Here is a 19,966-nt window from a genome sequence, read left to right on the forward strand (position 1 = left end):
AAAAGTTTCTTCTCTCACCTGAGGAAGAATTCTGTTGATTCACGCTGACCGGACTGTGACTCATCAATAGCTGGAGTGTGGTCGACCTGAGCAGAAACAAGCGCCCCTGATATCACAAGGAGAAACTTTGCAGCATGGAGTCAGTGTTTCTCTGTGTATGCGTGTATGTGTATGTGTGCGTGTGCGTGTGTGTCCTCACCACTGGCAAGAGCTCTGATGGAGCAGCAGTTTTTTGAAACAAGTTCAGACGTGGCAGCAGCCTCTGAATCATCCTGCGTCTCTTCTCCAGCGTTACTGAATTAAACAACAGAAAGATCAGAGAGGAACAACAGATTGCTCTAAGTCTCTTCATGGCATCACATAGAGGTAAAGATTGCACCACATCTTAAGTTTCTCTGTGCACTTGACGGATGTATCTGGAGAAACTGGAAATGGTTAAGGAAGAAGGGACATTATAGTGTAAAATAAATTTTTTAATGAACATATGTCAGAGTAAGTGCTGCTCTTTAACCAGACCAGATAGAACTCACTGCAATCTCTGAAGAAAACTAGCTTACTCAGTTAACTCCTGTTGGATTTGCACAGTCTGGGGGGAACTGTCAGGTGTATTAGAAGCAGAAGTGGGAGCTGCGGTAGAGGGAAGAATCTCAGACTCCTGAGACAATGGCGGCGTGTCAACAGTCTCCAAACAGTGCAGGAGAGGATCCTACACAAACAAGAGAAAAAGACAGGAATCAGAATACAACTGACCAAGCATGAAAGGCAACACTGTTTTATATGAGAAACGATAACAAAGTATTGCTACACAATGTAAAAGAACAGTTAGTGTTTGTTTAAATATGGCAAATGCTCCAAAAGTACACGGTTCCTTTACGGTTCTTGAAATCAACTATCATTCCGAGATGTCAACAACTACAGACTGGGATACAAAAAACTATAATTATTCTGTCTGCCACTGAGTTGCAGGTTAAAGTGCTCTTCATACATTTTTCCACTCTGATGAAACACATAATTATAAGGTTCACCTGTTGGCTCTGGATTAGTTTGAGAGGCTTCTGAGGCTGGATCTGTGTAAAGAGAGGGGGCGGGCTGGGAGCTGGGCTCAGTGTTGGGGTTGGGTTATTGGATTGTGAGGTACCACACCCTTTACTCAGTGTTTTGGCGTTTCCTCGCTCCTTATTGAAAGTGTTGACAGCCTGTGATGGGAGAGAGCGGAAGCCGTGTCAAAGCATTACTACACTGATGTTCAAAACTATAAAACAGTAAGGGACAAAAAAAAGAGGAGATCAAATACATTGCTCCCTTTCTTCGTTGCTTTACTTCCCTCTACTACTCAACTCTAAAATCAATACACGTGACTATTACCTGTCGGAGGAATTTATTGGCAATCAGGTTATCGGGGGAGACATCTGATTTGCTACAAGTGGGGCACATGTGCTCCTCGGAGTCCAGTAAGGCAGTGCGGATACCTAAATAAAGAAGAAAAAAACAATATGAACATTGTGGCAAATTAGTATTTCACTGAAATACAGTCGAAGCACCTGAAATGATAAAGATAAAAAATGACCATTTTCTAAGACAACATTGGGAATTCTTAAGCCGCTATCTTTTCACTGTTTAATGACAAGTTTCGTTGATAGTATTGATACTTTTAGAGAGTCGTAAACTGCTGAATGTGAAAACGTATTACAATACAACTGGTTCTTTAATTTGGGGAGTTACAGAGTAGCAAAGAGTCAGTCGCTCACAGTCATCACAGTAACTGTTTCCACAGCAGGGAATGACCACAGCATCACTGAGAAGGTCTCGACAGATCAGACAGAGAAGTTCATCAGGGACAGGATCCTCCTCATCTACGGCCTCTGGCTGCTTGTCCATAAGAAACGCAGGCTTCTCCTTCTTGCCAATGGCGTATGCTTCCCTACGTACAACAATTGGACAGATATTTGGAGGTCATTTTAAACCAATTTACTTTTTTTTCTCTTTGTTGTTATTAATAAATAAGATCAAATTCTTAAAAGGTGGGTATTTACAATTATCACATGATTTAGATACCGTAGATTTATTAAACATGTTCACACACATACAGTGAACATGGTATTTCATGACCGTGAGAGGTGCTGGTTGGCAGAAATGGTGTCCAAAAGACACAACCTGTTTTCAGTCTTAAAGCTAAGCTAACTTGCTGTTGGCCAGACCATCTAATTTCACAAAAAGTTATGAGAGTGGTATTGAGCCAAGCCAAGTCCCCCCCAAGAGGAACAATTTCTTAAGAGGAACAGATTTATGAACATTAACCCGTTTACTCACGCGTCGATGGTAGGGATGGCGTAACGCCCAGAGTTGGTGAGCATGGCTCCTTTCATACTTGGATCATCAACCTCAACCATAAAGGAGCGAGGAATTCCTGTGCTTTTCTTTATTCTTACAGGAGTGTCGGCATTTTTATCCTGCATTCAAACACAAACAGATATGTACACTTTTAGCTAGGATAAAAGTTAAGAACATGTTAAAACTCACACATGCCTAAGTACTCATAATGTAGTAAAACATAATAAAAAGAAGTAGTAGAAACCACCGTTGCTCTTACCTTACTGTTGGGACAATTTCTGATGTGGTGTCCACCATTTCCACAGCGATAACAGGTGTAGTTTACTGGAAGAGGGTTACCAAACTTACTGTTGTAACTACAGAGAGAAAGGTATGAAGGAAGGATTTTTTTTTTTTTAGAAAAGCAGAAAGATAGAATAAATATTTAAATAAAAAGGGTCAAGGAGACTAAGGAGTTAATATTTAGTTTAGCATGCAAATGCTAAGGTGCTTCTCCAAATTCACACCAATCGTTTTCCCCTGGTGTCTCAACAGGCTGGGAGGCTCAAAGGCTTTTTTAAAAAAATCATACCTGCAGTAGGAATATAGATAGACCTTATTATTTCACTGCCAGTCAATATATGTAAAGCTAAAGATTTGAGTATTGGTTTTTGTATTTCAACGGTTATTGTTAGCATTCAACTGCTTCCTAACATGGCAGAAAATTTGCTAGATTTTGAAATAAAACCCAAGATGTTTGTGCCCTATTGAAAAGAAATGAGTTACATAACAATAGATAGGCATTTATGCCTTTTTCTTTTGTATTAAGTGACACTGATTATTGAAAATATTAGCTTCCAGCTACCTCTTTGCTAAGTGTAATGTTAGCTAGCTTAATGCTAACATTAGCAGTTGTCTAAAAGGAGCTTATCTGATTGCAAGTATGTTATTTTACTTTCAAATATGAACAGTTTTTTTTGTCTGTATCCTAACTGTTCATTGCTTTTTTAGTTGGGGCTTAATCAAGATGTTGTGAAATGATAAAAAAAAGCATATAAATTATGATGTGGAAAACAGCAGTACAACATTATGACTATTGAGCATCCCATCATGAGCGTGATGGCTAAACTTTGACAGAGAGGTGCAGACTTCAAGAACAAAAATGTTTTTTCTTTTTTTCTGGTGAAACAGATTAAGTTACACAAAAAACTGGAATTGAGAAGAAGTAGGAAAGAGTAACAGAAAGACTCACTTCATGGAGTCATAGGACGACTGATTCATCATGACCTTGATCTTATCCTCCTCAGACACATCTGCATCAGCCAGGTTAGTCATCTGCATGGACACAAAGGAATGTATGCAAGAGGAAAAATGGTGGATTTGTGTTTTTCTTCACCAAAAATTTAGTTGTAGGCAAACTATGAACAATATAAAAGGAGAGTATACCTGAGAGAAAAAGAGAGTTTCTTTGGAAGAACTCTGGTTAGCCATCTGTTAGAATTAAACACAAAACATAAAGTGATGACAGCCTCTGACTGAACATGTCTCAACAAATTAATGAGATCTCTGATGATATAATGGGCGCCATGTTTCGCTTGAAACCAAGATCATATATCCTGTTAAACATGACTGTTGTCACCTATTTATCATGCAGAGAGGAAACACATTTTCTTTCATAGATCAATAAACACCAGCATCCTGCAATGATTTCCGTAAAGGGGATAATGAATTGGTTGTCATCCGATGATAACTGCTTCAGCTTATCTCATCCCTTTGAAACTTGATTTAATGAGAAAAAAAATGACAATGACCCTAACAAATTGTCACCTGTTGGACCAAGGACCTTTCTCTACTATAGTGCCTCCTAGAACTCAGTTCTTTAGTGTTACTGACCACCTGTGTCTGTTTACTGCTGGAAAAGATAAGTGGATCACACAGGAAAAATCAATACAAGGACAGATGAGGATACTGTTTATCCGTTTGGATGGTTGCCCATAAGTTTGGACAATTGACCCAAATGGCACAACAACTATTTGATTTATTTGGTACAGACAGTTATGGCACATGAAGGAACTCAGTGTTCATCATTTGGCTCTCCAGCTCGCAAAACAAACAGATCACTATTTCTTATTTGTTTAATTATTTGCCCAAGCATCTGCAAAATGGACAACAGTCTCAACATTTTATCACGATGACAGCTTTACTATGTGATTACTGCTGTTGCAAATACTAGTATGCCTTAAGACTGCATTGACACTGTCATCCTGTTAAATATTAACCCGGCTAAACATCAGCATGTTTACACCATCAATCATCATTGTGAGCATGTTAACATGCTAACATTTGCATTTAGAGGCTATGCTGTTTGTAAGTACAGCCACTTTTTACCACTAAAGCAATGAAGTGTTGGTTCAAAGATATTTTATCAAAGTTTCAAGCAATCCTAAAAAATTGACTGATGACTTCTTCCAGCCGTTCAACTTTTCTACATTTACAGAAACTCATTGTGCTTAAAAGTTAAAGAATTAAGTTGCCATAAAAAATGGCCACCAAGCATCTTAAGAACAGCTTAATCTAAAGAGTGTAGCTTTCAAGTTACAACAGGAGAAATTTAGGATTGAGCATATTTGAAACTTGACCCAAGTTGAGGACTAAAGTTCAGGATATCTCTGCAGTTTTGAATTTTTAATTATAATTGTTTTTGTCGTTTCTTCCTATCTCTAGGAAAGTTCCATAATAAACACTGTTCAGTTCCTCTTTAAGCCTCTCCTAAGCCTTGAACCACATGTTGTCCTGTTATTACAAACACATAAACAATACACAAGACAGCTTCATACAAACAACTTTATTGACAAAAAGCACAAATGTAGAATTAAAAGCATGTGTAGTCCAACAGACTCACAGTACAGTGAGTCAGCAGACTCACAGCTGCAGACATTTCTCCTACTTAGAAACCAGAGAGAGAATCAGGTCAGGTCAGTGCACACTAATTCAGTCTGCAGTAAGTCAAAGCTGTTAAGATGTTTATGAGATAGTTGAATTGACAAGAACCAAAGCTGTCAAAAAAACAACGACGACACACCACTTGGTTTCTGAGGAGTGAGGTGAAGAAAGGCTCAGTGGTTTTTATTACTGCATCTAAAAGAAAATAATCTGAAAGATCATATAATACACTGTCTCTTGATGTTTTTTTATTTATTATAAAGAAAGTTCTGGTCACATGATATTGATATGGATAATCCCAAATAAACCCCTTTATCATAATCTCAAGACTTTCCATCAGCTCAGCTACCAAAAGAAGCTGAATGTGTACAGCTGACTGCACATGCTAAGTTAGCTTCAGCAGCTAATGGAGAAGTGACTGTTGTGCAATGAGCCTCGAGAAGAGACGGTTGGGTTTATCAGCTGTTAATAGCTGTCTTGAGCGATAATGCCCGACCCACCCAGACAGTTCCCACCACCTACTGATAAATACTGAGTTATTCCCAACAAGCAGTGCTGACTGGTGATACGGCAGCTTGTTAAACAAACAGCTCAGTGCCTTTATCAGAGTTATAGTTACACTATTGCACCTATGATTAGGATTTAAGCTCTTAACTCTGTGGTTCAGAGAGTTGGTTTAACAGTCTGTGTTAAAATGTGATTTATCTGTGAAAACTACTTCCCCTTAAATCACACGCAGAGTGTCACTTCCTCTTTGCAGAATGACTTTAAACTGCTGTTGAGGAACACAAACTTTAGATTCGTTACTTGTCTGTTTAAACCGATCATTCCCAAGAGAAGATACAAGACTTTATATAAAATAAAGACGTGTGTGTGTGTTTTGTGGAGTTGTATGAGGAGAGGTGAAGCATTGTTTGGTGGGCTTACGTACTGCTATGTTGGCTCCGTGGATGTGGCGTTGCTGCTGGACATCTGATCGCTCACTGTAACATACAGAGATCGTGAAAAATCAGAGCTGATATCACCAACATTTGTCATCATTTAAGTGGATTTCTTGTGTTTGCATTTATTAGAGCGAGAGACCAGAGGATAGATTTTAAAATAGTGGCCGTGTAACAGTAAACAGTAAATGTTCCTGTGACCACCACAGCACCCCTGGGTGGGGTTTCCAGGGCAGCTTAGTGCGGTGCCTTAACACAGAAGGAGCAAACTGTAAGCATAAACTAATCTTAATAAGCTAAGACCAGCAGGTGATTCTGTGTCCGCCACAAGGATCAAACTAGTCGCAGAGCAGATACCATCCCTGTTACAAATCTATAGTTTATTTCTATATTTCATATTTTTATTTCATTAAATATTTTCATATGTAATATTCTCTCTGATTGTGTCTATATGTTTGTTGTTCAGTGTGAAGCACTTAGATGTACGATGGAAAGAAATTTTATTTCACTATGACTGTGGCTCCTGGCTGATATAGCTCCATGTGCTCCTTTAATGTCTGTTTTTCTTGAAGGATTCTTTAACATAAAGTATCAGCTCTTTCAGGCAGGGTGGAGTCTTTTTAATCGAAGGGATTCAAATTCAAAAACTTTACTCGTCCCCATGGGGGGGCAATTCAAAGGCACACGGAGAAGCTTAGGACAGTTCAAGGTAGAATATCTTCCCCAATAAAACTACATCCCATCCCCGCCCCAGTGAAAATAAGGAAATACATTTACATGTTGCGTGTTTTGCTGTTCATGCCCGACTTGGCTCCGACGATGGGGATTCTCCGGACGATGACGGAGGAGCCTTTAGGAATCGCACCTTCATCATCTGTGTACTCTGAGACAAACCGATGAAGACAGTGTGAGATGAAAGTCACACAAAAACGGCTCCCTATTTGCCATTTATCGGAAACATGATGTACAACAAGATGTTGACAAGACGCCTTCAAGGGATGCATTAGCTGACTTGTTTTGTCAGAACTTTAGATTCAAATATTTATTCATTGCCACGTTACAAAAGAATAGCAAGAAGCAGTAAGTTATTAGCAATTCGCTTATAAAAACAACTGAATGAGTTTTTGCTCATAACTATTTGACTTATTGAATACTTGTCAGCTGTAGGTGAATTAACTGTTCATGTTCTTGTCAAGAGATTAGTGCCATTTACAAAATGCCGCAATGACTATTGACGTTTCTAAAGACAGGACTTCATGACTTCATTTCAGACCCGTCAATATTTACATTTACATTACTCCAAATCTACAAGGCCGTTTGAGTTGTTCCACAGTCAGTCAAGGCTCAGGACAAAGTGTGCCTTCTCTGTCTACAACAATCTGTCAGGAGGAAATTAGTCTGGCACATTCAAATGTACAGAAAACAATCACTTCTTAAAACACACTTTTATGAGACCATCTTTTTGTATGTTCTATTTTGAGATTATTTAATTTTTCACTCAAAAACAGTTTTTATCTCTCTTATTGGTTTTAGTTGTACTTTTGTAAATCAGTGGTTCCAAACCTTTTCTCCTCAGAGCCCCTCCTATTTGCGCTTTATTTCACCTGTGCAAATCTACTATTGATGACTTTAAAGCAAACAGAGCCCTGCGACCCCTTGAGCTCACAGGACCCAGGACCCCAGATTAGGAACCAGCAGTCTCAATCACATACAGCAGACATTCCCTTCATTTTTCTCTTTATTCTCATATGGCAGTAAATGAATGAACAGCTCAGTTGAACAAAAAATGTGTCTCTGAGGGCTGTACTTTAACGCAGTGTATCCTGGTAGTTCCTTCTGCCTTTTTTTAAATGAATTTATGGATCTTGCAGCATTTTTTCCATCAAAAAAAGTACCGGTAATTCCTATTTTGCTGGGTTTTTAAATTTTTTTTTAAACTATTTGTGCTTCAGTATGGACCTATAGCATATGGTCATATAGCCTATAGCTGGACTTGCTCTTGAACTCTACCGTTGCTATTTTTATCCCTCATCTCTCCTGGCACTTTCAGGGCTGATCCTGCACCATCAGGCCGTCTGATTCATAGACTGTAAAACACAGGAGCTTGTGGCGTGAATGTAGCAGGAATGTGGCCCATTCATCAGACTCTTTTGTTAAAGCTTGACTTTTCTGGACCCCCCCCCCTCCCTCCCTCCCTCCCTCCAATCCTCCATCCTGAACACTGACTCAGCACTCTCACCCCACACAGCTGTCAAACCACGACCACGTGTTTGTCCTCCAAAGTTCAAAAGTGTCACGATAAACACAATCTCATCGTCAGTAGGCCTTACACACAGCTGTGCCATTACCTTGCTTGGTCTGTGCGTTGGTGATCTGCAGGTCGCAGAAACCGGCTCTGAGCTTCTCCCTGTCCATGATCTGCTTCTTCAGACTCTTCAGCGTGATGTTCGGCCCGTCATGAACCACCGTGTTGTAACTGAGTTTGGAAGAAAATTTATAATGAACATGACTCATGCTGAAATTAAGGGAAACTCCTTGTACGCTGCAAGGACGCAAACAGATGACAGATCTTTTTACGATGATAGTTGTTGCTATGTCACTACAAAGTTTAGCTGGCTAGCTGTCGCCACTTGGTGCACAGCTTACAAGCTCGGTCTTTGACTAACAACTGGCTGATGAAGAGGCGTTTTACAGGATGACATTTCCTGGCGACTACTGAAACACCAGTGAGTCAAATACAAAAAACCCCCGCTCTCAGACAAAAAAAATCGCTTCTAATTTCAACTTTTATTCCTGCCAAAAGCTGCTCTCAAGCCGAAGTGTTCGCTGACAGAAACTACCAGCTGTTTCCACAAGCAACGGGGCTCGTCAGCACAGTGCGCACACCATCTGATGCTGCGTTCACGTCCCCCCCGGACATCACAGTGTTATCTGCACAAACTCACTAATCATCAGTAGACCTGTCGTTTACAGGTATTTTAGACTTACTGGGGAAGTACTATTATTCTTGTGCCTTTTATTTTAAAACAACTTCACCATGGAACATGTTTACTTTTTGCAAATCGACTTCAGTAAATCATTTAAAGTATTTTATTTTGTATTAATCCTTTGACTCTGCATCGACCCTAACACAATCTAGTGCAATCATATAGACTATAATTCAGCTTTGAATGCATACAACATTTTTTGTCAATGCACTTCAACCCACCATTCGGTTGACGTTTTACAAATTTCCCTGACTACACGTGAAAGCAGCATCTGAACTCCACGCTTAAAGCAGTGCACCTGTTTGCACTCTGGGGAAAACAGGTTGGCTAACTGAAAAGTGCACCAGATTTACACCTTGTAACAAGGAAGTACTTACTTACGTCCCTGATCAGTTTCTTCTGCTATAGATCCGACGCGCTGACATTTATAAACCACATTTAAATATAATCATAGTAAAAGCAGGCCTCAGAATCCCATGCAATCAAACTCTTAAATAAACACATGATGGAAAACACAGTTTGAAAAGGCTTATTTCCCAAACCATACATTTTACAGAGTGTTTTTATCTGTGAATGAAATAAAATTGTTGATAGCAGGTCTGTTTCTTGTGTTCCCTAAATTATCCACTATGGGGCGACACATTACCATTTATTATAGCCAACTGATGTGAGGCTGAGCTGTCCTGGAATTCATAATCTCAAAGGTTTATACTTGGTGACATTTGAACCCAAAGCCTGACTAAACATTCTTTGTGGTCCTTAACCTAAATGTGGCCCTGCATTATGTGACTTCACAGCAAAGCCTATAGGCAGATTTGCTTCTCAAACTAGTAAAATACATGATAGTATTTTGTTTAAACTGCGGTTACTTTGTAGCTAACCCGAACCAGGGATCTTTCCAGCAGAAACAAAATCCCATCCAGAAGACCTACACACATCCAGAATCACTCGCTATATAGTGGATGTCTTGTGATATATTTAGCAGTGTCTGCTATTGAGATTACAAAAAAGATGTAAAATAGATTCACTTTTTGAAAAAAGAGGATTTATTTATGTATTTTTTAATTTTTTATTTGTTGTACCTTTGTTTGAGAGACAGGACAGCGGAAAGAGTTGGAAATGGGAGAGAAATTGTGTTGAATGTCAAGTATTAAAGGGTCCAAAGGTCGGATTCAAACCTGGGGGCACCCACTTCAAGGACAATGGCTTCTGTACAACGGATGTGAAAACTGCAACTAGTTATGAATAATATCTTAAAGGATTCATGATATGCTTCTCGCTCACTCTTTTTCTCCTTTTACCTTAATCCCTCACGCCCTCTTATCGTATCAATAGTATCAAGACAGGCTAACTCCTTTGTTATTTTTAATTTAATTTTGAATTTTATATACTTTATTATTTCTTATGTACACACTGCACGCTGCCAGACTTACATCGTGCTGTAAACAGGTGACCGGTTAGACCTATGGACATAGAAGAGACTCCATAGCCCATGTTGATAGTTGTTGTAGAGTGACCTATTTTAAAGGTGAAAAAGTTATTGTTGCTTCAAAATTCCCACAACTTTTCATATGAGGTGCAACATTTTCTTTATCTTACATACCTGTGAGCTTGCTTCATTTTAAGCATGCATCCACTAAATGAAAAGAAATTAGCAGCAGCTACTTTTAGCACATGTCATAAGCTTGACACATTTAATTTAAAGGCATCACAAAGCCTACAGCATTCATGAAGGTGATAACTTTCTTCTTCTATGACTTCCCCTTAAAGTGTATAAGAACACATTTGAAGAATATTTACATGAAAAAAAAGTTTAATTGTCTTAATTTGAGAAAAATGTAGACCTGTTTCATCACTACAGTGACAGAGACAAGAGATGAGGAAACTAGTAAGCTAGCAAGAAGCTTAGAAAGAAGGAACCTTTTCTGACATCATCACCTCAGGTTAGTGATGACACACACACACACACACACATGTACACACACACACACACACACACACATGGAGGCACACAGGGGAGTCGAGGAGATCACAGTGGAGCTAGGAGACAGTGGTTTAGCGGGGGCTGCATGCTGATTGGTTGGATGCCGATAAATGGAAGGGAATGAAAGGAGAGATGAGAGAGGAGTGTTTGAGGAAGCGTTTTGCACTCGGTCTCCTCACTCTCTTGCCTGCTCTGCTCAGAGGAGGGATTTGCCCTATCTTCCCTGGCTTAGCGCACATTGTGAAAGCAGTGGGAGGATGGAGAGATGCAGAAGGAGAGAGAGAAAGAGAGAGAGAGGATAAAAGGGAAACAGCTGCTGCCTTTAAACTGATGTTCTTCTTATCGTGATATGATACAGGACATGTTCTGTGACTCAGCCATCAAAGGGCTGCTTGGAAACAATTACATCCTCAGATTTGGATAAGTGTGGGTATGCATGTGTAAACTCTAGATGGCAAATGACGTGTTTAAATGGGAAAATATTGCACTGCTCAACAAGGTGAAAGCCCATTTCTGAAAATGTAGGAATGACAATTTGACATCAAATGGGGAGGGGAGAGGCATTAAAAAAAGACCTAAATTCGGAAGAGCTGGGTTTTTCAAGGACCTCACATTTTAAATGAAAAAAAAAAAAATACATTTTGTTTCTTTGGGTCACGATTCGATATAATGTTAATCAATTTGTTCGATATTGATTCACAAAAACACAATCCCCCCAAAATCTTTCTACAAGGATTTCAGATGAAGTCCTATATAATAATAAAACCATAAATACAAAAGAAAAGCAAAAGCAAAAATGATATTTACCAGATGTGGAAATGAAATGTAGAACAACAGGTGCTTTATAAATAGGTTTGTTTTGTAAAAACAACACGGATCTACTGACACGAAGCTGAACAGGATGAATTCATTCAAAACAGTTCTATCTTTTTTATTTCTTTGCTGAGCTCAGGCTGTGACACCTGTTTCAGACTGCATTGTCTTCTCATTGGCCCTTTCCTGTCAGCTGATCGCAGGTACAGAGTCAGATTAGTCGACAGACCAAAACAAGATGGCAGCTTCCACATTAGAGCTGAATGAGTTCACAATTGTTACACCATTTTACCAAAACATAAATCATCACAGATTACATTCAGAATTCACAGTTTTGGGGAGATTTGGACAGTCACTGAATATACACTGATACACTTCTTAATGGGACAGAAAAGACTTGAAGACACATGAAGTTTATCACGTGAAAGCTGCTTTTTCACTCAGCGAGTGATACTGCAGTAAGTTTTTATGTTGTACTGTTTCATTTTTAAAGTGATGATGGAAAGAAAAAAAGTTTAATGTTGTAGAGGACAGTGTTGACCTCAGAGGGTTTTGAATAGTACAACTCTAATTAGGCTTAAAACAGAACTTAGTTTTTGACATTTTAAATACTGTAATGAGCTCATATAATGGACACCGCACTGAGTTTATAACATTTCTTTAAATCTAAAAACATGGAGGATTTAATTATAACTGAGAGTTTCATTTGATAGATTTCTTTAGCTTCTTGCATGTGCTGAATCGGGAGGCAGCCGCTGATATTTGACAGAGTCGGTGGCAGAAGCTGCTGGTATTGAGTAGAAGTTTCAGGTTTGTGCTAAAGGTGGATGCAGCTTCAAATTCTTAGCTGAGGCTGCAGACAGAGACAAGCGCTCACATTGCAGGTAGAGTTAGGGGCTTTTCATGAGTCACAGAGGCTGCAGTTGGATGCATTGCCTGCAGCTGTCTGTGGACTGCAGGTAGAGGTTGTTTGAGTTGTAGGTAGGCACTGGAAGCAGCTAGCTTTGTTGTTGCAATGGTGGAGGTAGAGGATGATGGTTTCTGTCAGAGGCAGCAGGTGCAGTCAGCAGATGCAGGTTGTTGGCAGTTACTGCATGTCGAGTGTACAAGTTATTTTTCTGTCAGAGGCATCAAGCATTAGCAGCAGCTGCTGGTGTTGCAGAGGCTTTGAGGTCGAGGCATGGAAGACTGTCTCTCAACAGTCTCTGTGGGGAGCTGCAGATTGTTTTCCGAGATAGGAGGTGGTTTTGGGGCTACAGCTGTGGGCAAAAATGAATAGGTGGTTGTGACAGTTGATGGATGCTGTAAGCGGCTGAAGTATGAGGAGGCATATGTTTGGGTTTCACAGTTTAATGCCCTTATATGGGAATAAAAGATCCATTTTAATTGATAATTTGGAAACAAGTGCACAAGCTTGCAGGGTATAAAGACATGGCATTCATCAATTTGAGAACACAGTTGCGAACATGTTTTGATAATGCCTTTATGTAATTTGAAAATGGAGAGTTTCCTAAATGATCTGTGGTTAAATATTTGATTTAATTTTGTCCCTCTTTCGTTCATCCTCTCCTTCAGCTCTCTTACCATCTTGCCTCTCTGCTTGAGCAGCATTCACAGCTCCAAGGCGTTTTTTCTCTCCAAACACAGCAGATTGTCACAGTGTTACTCCACTCAAGAAACACACACACACACACACACACACACACACACACACACACCATTGCTCTCTTTGTCAGGGACAGTGGTTCAGAGTGCTCTTCACTCAGTTTGTCCTTCTCAGAGAGCAGAAGTGTCTCTTGTCCTCAACAGCTCAATTTGCCAAAAGTTTGATAACCCCGTCTGTTACTGATCTGTTGCTTCGTGTTTTTAAGTTTAGACTTCGACAAATCCAGACAAAGTGTTTTAGTGGATTTTTAGGGAGCTGAATAAAAATGTGAAGTCGTTCAGAAGGTTGATCCAACACTTCTCAGACCTTAGATTTTTAACCAGGTCTGTTTCTTCTCAAATGAACTGTGTTGGGACGGAAAATTAGCCCAAATATATGACATTTTACTGTCGATGTCCACGCCATCCATCCTCAAATCATCTGAAAACAAAATGTGAGGATGATTTTGGTGAGAGACTCTCAGAAGAAATGTGGAAGTCGTCTGTGCCTGGGATCCACTCACCTTCTATGTGTGTCAGACATTCAGTTTGAAGTACTTCACAGGCTTCACCTGCAATGAATAGTCTGACCCTATTTTTTTTTTTACTGAATTTGATCCAACCTGTCAATGGTGTAACCAGCAACCAGCAACTCTTTTCCAATCATTCTAGATATGCCCAGCGATGGGAACCTTTTGGAACAGGATTTTCATGTATCATAAGGATATCAATCCATAGCCACAGTTGGCAGTATGGTGTGGCTCGGAGATCTGCACTCTGGCCAGAGTTGCCTCCTCTGTATAATAACGGGGTCAGTGATGTCATGGCTAATTTGAAGCTGGAAAAGCTAAGATCTACTCAAGGGCCAATCAATGAATTCTATTTATTTTGGGGGGCATTCCTAGACAATGTAATATTATTTCTATACTCCAACAAATGCAGTTCAATGCTTAAATGTTCCTTCTACTGTGTGGTTATATAAACCATCCATATCACGTGCAATTCCATATAATAATAATAATAATGATTATTATTATTATTATAATAATTATTCTCGAATAATGAGATAAAAAAGAAGAGGATGTGGCTGCAGAAGAGGAGACATTGGTCCCAGTTTCAGTCGTGCTTCAAGCAGTAATAATAATAATAATTATTATTATTATTATTACCTTGGGATGTCTCTGCAAGTCTAGATCTTGAGGAGACATTGCATGAAAACATACGTAAAAAAAGAAAGACAAGGAAAAAAAAAGATTTAGAATAGATAGATAGATAGATAGATAGATAGATAGATAGATAGATAGATAGATAGATAGATAGATAGATAGATAGATAGATAGATAGATAGATAGATAGATAGATAGATAATTAGGATATCAAAGCTGGTAGCGAAGCTCCCTCTGAGACTGATTCAGTCACAAACAGCTGTTAGAGCAACATCCAACTGGGACACACACACACACACACACACACACACACACACACACACACACACACACACACACACACACACACAGATTCTCTTATTTGCGAATATCTATGTTGGCAGATCTTGTGTTTGTATTTGTTTGAGGCTGCAGTTTGAGGCTATTGCATATATTTTTGTCCCAAATAAAAGATTCCCTCTCTGACCTTCAGTATTCAGAACAAAACACGCTCTGCACTTACTCCTGTTTTATTTTTAGAGCACATAGATATGGGGCATTGCTGTTTGTTACAGCACTATACAATAATCTGATATTTGATTCCTGCAGGGAGTTGCTCAGTGTCTTTATGGGCTATTAGCACAACGGCCCATTTCCTCTTATTAGGCCAATGAAGCTGAAGAAAGCAAATTACTACAGTAGCATACTGCTCGATGGGAGGGTGGGGTTTTCAGATGGAAAAATGTGGCAGAGAGGGAAATGGATAAGAGGATCATAGAGAAATAAAAAATGGCAGCGAGTCAGGGTGAAAAGGGGAAATTGGAAAAATGAAACGTGGAGATGGTCACAATATCTTAGTGTGACAGAAGAGACGAGCAGCAGCAGAGATTTAGAGACAAAATGGCAAATATTAAGGCAGCTAAGAGGAATAAAAGCAGAGTGGCAGAAAAATCCCAGTGTGGCGGAGACTCTCCCATAATCCCGTCATCCACTCTTATCTCTATGACGACGACGTGGAGCTCCATAGGTGACGTCACTCCTATGAATATTCATCAGGTGCAACTGAGCTCTTCATCCAATCCTTCCTTCTTGAAGTACATTCTCCTTTGGTCTTGATGCCATATAGTATAATCTCACAACATCCAAAAACAGATCTGACTTAAAAGGGGATTTATATATAACATTGAATCACCAGTATTTCAGTGGAATCACTCCAATGTCAGAAATGCATCACATTTCAAAATATGTATTATGATCTTAAGAACCCATTTTTTTCTTGTTTATATTTTTGTTCGAGAAATGTGACCAATATTAGGGATAAAATTAGAAATAGTACTTACGAGTTTTCTCTCCAGACTTTATTCAAGAGTTTCTCCTGCCAGCCCTTTAGTGTTTTTCTATGGATGACCTTTCATCTGTGGTGGCTAAGTGGCTAATATCCTTGTCTGTTAAATCCAAACTAACCAACTAGTTTACAGGTAAGAAAACAGTCAAATGTGAGCACAGTGAGTTTTTGTGAGTTTTTACAGTTTTCTGAGAGTAAATCCTGTCATATAGTTTCCCAAGTGTGACTAACATTAGCAATGCTAGCACCGCCACCCTTCGGTCTCTCCTGCAGGTTAACATCCACATGCCTGTGCTAAATGTGATTATGGCTGCTCTGCTCGACAGGCCAGTTTAAGCTGACAAAGCCCACATACATTTCTGACTCAATTTTCTGGATCCAAAATACTGCCAAACTGTGCAGTTCCTACGAGATGCTATTAAGTCTCTGTGCTTGTTTACATCCTAGCAGTAGAGTGGGGAGAGCAGGCCCATTAGCCTGAGCTGCAGCCAGTCTATGGTTACAGCTAGTGGCGGGTTTTTTGATGCCGACTATATCAAGGAAGATTATGTTCCATTGTTTAGTTGATTAATGCACACATCCCCAGAATAAATGTTTGGATTAGAAGTTCTGTTAAGGTTCAGAAGTAATTTCTATGACTTAAAAAGCCAAAAATCTGATGAATTTAGATTTATTTTTCTGATTTCCTTTTCTGAACCTTCGTAGGTCATCCTTCAACCCCTTACATTTAATCAGCAACATCAAATGGGTCATCAGGTGTGCAGCCACAGCTTTAGATGACACACATTCTGGAGGTTTTGTTAGCCAGTGATGAGTTACACTTGTTACATATTTCCTCAAAATCATGTAATCAGTGGCTTCTGCAGCACTCTGTGAACAGACGGAGACCACCTGATGTGACACACGGTTGGACCCTGCACATGAATGATACAACGCTCTCATAGGTATGCAGGAAAACTATCAGATGTACCCTTTTCAATCGGAAAGAAAAATGTGGAAAAAGTGGCAAATACATGGTAAGCAATCAATCTATGTTCACACACCTGAACGCATATGTACATGCACAATTCTCTCAAAGCTTTTCTCTCTTTATCATCTTAAAACAGATGAAATCTGGCACATCCTCCTGTCTCCTCATTAACTTTTTCCCTCTTCTTTTCATTTCCCCCTCTTTACTCTCATCTTCCTCCCACCCTGTTCCTCTTTGTCATTCAGACATCTGTGAGGTGGCTGCGGCGATAAGCACAGGGCTTATCTATCGGACAGATAGAGACAGCACCGCTGATACACATCACATGGTTAGTATGCATGTAGGGAGTGTGCAGATTATATGTGCACTTCACATTAGAGCCCGACCAATTTATCGGCCAGCTGATAATATCAGCCGATATCAGTGTATCTCTACAGATCAAAGATGGATTTAAGAAAGATATCGGCCAATGTATTGGTATTACTTTTCCCCAATATCAATAATTCTGTTGTGGTGGCTTGAATTGTGAATTGGGGCGGTCCATTGTCTCCATAAGGGTTTGTCACTGTGGGAAGATGGTCTGTGGGTTCTAAGATTGTTGTAGCTGTGACTAATGAGACTCTACCACTGCACTGATGTTACGTGAGTTTATCTTTCCTAGTCTAAAACAGTTACCAGTAGCAGCATCAACACCTCCATGGTGGCACAACAGTGGGCTCCTGTGAGCTCTGTTTTATGATAGTGAATCAAATATTTTATGTGGTTATTTGATGTCAGGCTTATAAATCACAATATTTATTCATCGCACAGACTGGTGTATCTGCACATATATGATGCTGCTTTCTAGGAAGTGTTGAAAGCATTTCCAAAATACACATCAGTTTAAGTGTCTTCAAAAGAGTCAGTGTAGTGTGTAGTCTTTTTCAAAAAGTTTGTTGTGGAAAAAGACTACAAACCAAGCATGTTATTCCTTTCTCCCCTTGTGTGTACATGCAGCATGTAAGAGCAGATCACACAGCTACACATCAACCATTTACACACATTCACACACAAAACGAGCTCACCACAGGCACTTTGAAAAGGTGACTCTTTATTTTCTAATTATTATACTGTATATAATATTCTTTCTCTCTATATATAGGTATTCATATTTATATCATGTAAGTAAAAGTGTGCTTTAATCCACAGCATGTCTCTGTGTCAGACTGCTGTTAGTTGGAGGTTTACATTAGAAAGTATACAGTGAAACTGGCTGGCAGCTATGTGTGTGTGTGTGTGTGTGTGTGTGTGTGTGTGTGTCTGTAAATGTGTGTGTGATCTGTGAGTGTTATACAGTCAGAGCGCCTGTGTATAGAAATACAATGTGAGTGCCAGCATGTTTCTGCATGCGTGTGTGTGTATGTGTGTTTGTGTTTGTGAAGGGCTTTGTGTCTCATAATTGGGCTCAGAGAAATGGAGCAGGATAAAAAGCTGCCCATTGACACAGATTTCAAAGTATCCTCTAAACATACCAACCCATCACCACACTTCTAAGTGGATCGAAAATATGAACCACAATTCTAGGGGGGGATTTTGTTTGTTAATGCTACTTGAGGGTCCAGGTGCACATTAGTCATTAGCCTTTCAGAGTTTTTTTTTTTTCATCACAGAAAAAAAGCCTGGTTGTTATTCACCTTCCATATCGGCTCCTGAAAAGTTTCACCTCAGAGCACTCTGCTACATTAACTGCAATAAACACTCCCTAAAAAAAAGTTGAGGCTTTTACCATTGCTACACTCGCTAAAAATACCCCTCCATTCACATTTTAAGCTCTGCCTTTACGGATGTTCTAAATTTTTTTATTACTCTGTTTTTCTGTGGTTTTTCCATCTCTGTCACTGTGCGCCGCTGAAATAGAAACTCGAAATCCAACACGAAAACAATTCAAAATCGGCTAATTTATCCATCTCTTCTCCTGAGTTTGTAATCTAGTGTTTGTTAACAGTCCTCAGGTCAGTTTTGTGAAAGTCAGGTTACATCGCACAAACTTTACATCAAATAAGAACACTGAGAGTCTGTGTTGCCTTTCGACGCTTTAGGCTACAGCGCTTCAAGCAAAATGCTAATGCCGTCAGCATAAAAAGTTGACAATGACATTGCTAAGATTAGCTTACTTGCAATTGTATGAGGCCTCATTCAATAACTGTTCTTAGTAAGAGCACATTATGAATCTGACTTTGATATTTCTTTTGGACGTACTGGAAAACAAAATAGTCCCAACTGTGAGCGTGTTAGCATACTAATATTTGCTAATTTGTGTATAACAAAAAGCATGGCTAATGCTAACAGAAATTCTAGGATTAATGTGAAAAGCTACCTAATTTCTTTAAAACCCACTCAACAAATATGAAGCCATTTCACTTAAAAATACAAATGAATGTGTAATGTTGATTCTAGAGGAAAATAATGTAAATATCAATAGAAAGATTCCTTTCTGTAACTTTTGCTGCTCTTTTTGCTCAGTAGGCTGGCTCTTCGCATTACATCATGACTCAGTGAGAAGTGATGGGCAATTTAGTGTCTTGGGTTGAAGCCTTGATAATGGCACAATATTAAGTCACATTCACCTCGGATTAGGTTTAAATGGTCCAAATAGAGGTGACTCTTTGTAAATATCTGTGGATCTCTTTGTAAAAGACTCGCTTCAAAACACAATAGGGAGAAATCTTTCACATGTACCATTGCTGCTACTCATGAACAATTTATGCAACAGGGAGCCTGAATGCACCTGATACAGAGTAAAACTCTCAATGCATGTTAAAATGTCCTGCCATTTCTGGCCCTTCATCCTTGGTCAGTCAACCGTGCTGGGCTTGAGCATGTTCTGCATTTCAAAAACGTTTCC

At 39.4% G+C, this 19,966-nt stretch overlaps 1 protein-coding gene across 1 annotated transcript; it reads right to left on the reverse strand.

Moving 5' to 3' along the window:
- Positions 1 to 17: 17 nt before the first annotated feature.
- Positions 18 to 9,110, reverse strand: LOC306838121 (E3 ubiquitin-protein ligase RBBP6-like). Its single transcript, XM_079366100.1, has 13 exons — positions 8,543 to 9,110; positions 6,972 to 7,077; positions 6,185 to 6,236; positions 3,757 to 3,801; positions 3,563 to 3,645; positions 2,591 to 2,687; positions 2,311 to 2,450; positions 1,749 to 1,921; positions 1,366 to 1,469; positions 1,026 to 1,196; positions 558 to 706; positions 200 to 294; positions 18 to 86 (listed from the first exon to the last, which is right to left on the reverse strand). Exons 1-13 carry the CDS (start codon positions 8,706 to 8,708, stop codon positions 64 to 66), a joined length of 1,404 nt encoding a protein of 467 aa, XP_079222226.1. The 5' UTR covers positions 8,709 to 9,110; the 3' UTR covers positions 18 to 63.
- Between the last annotated feature and the right edge of the window lie 10,856 nt (positions 9,111 to 19,966).

Source organism: Symphodus melops (genome assembly GCF_947650265.1).
Source record: "Symphodus melops genome assembly, chromosome: 17".
NCBI lineage: Eukaryota > Metazoa > Chordata > Actinopteri > Labriformes > Labridae > Symphodus > Symphodus melops.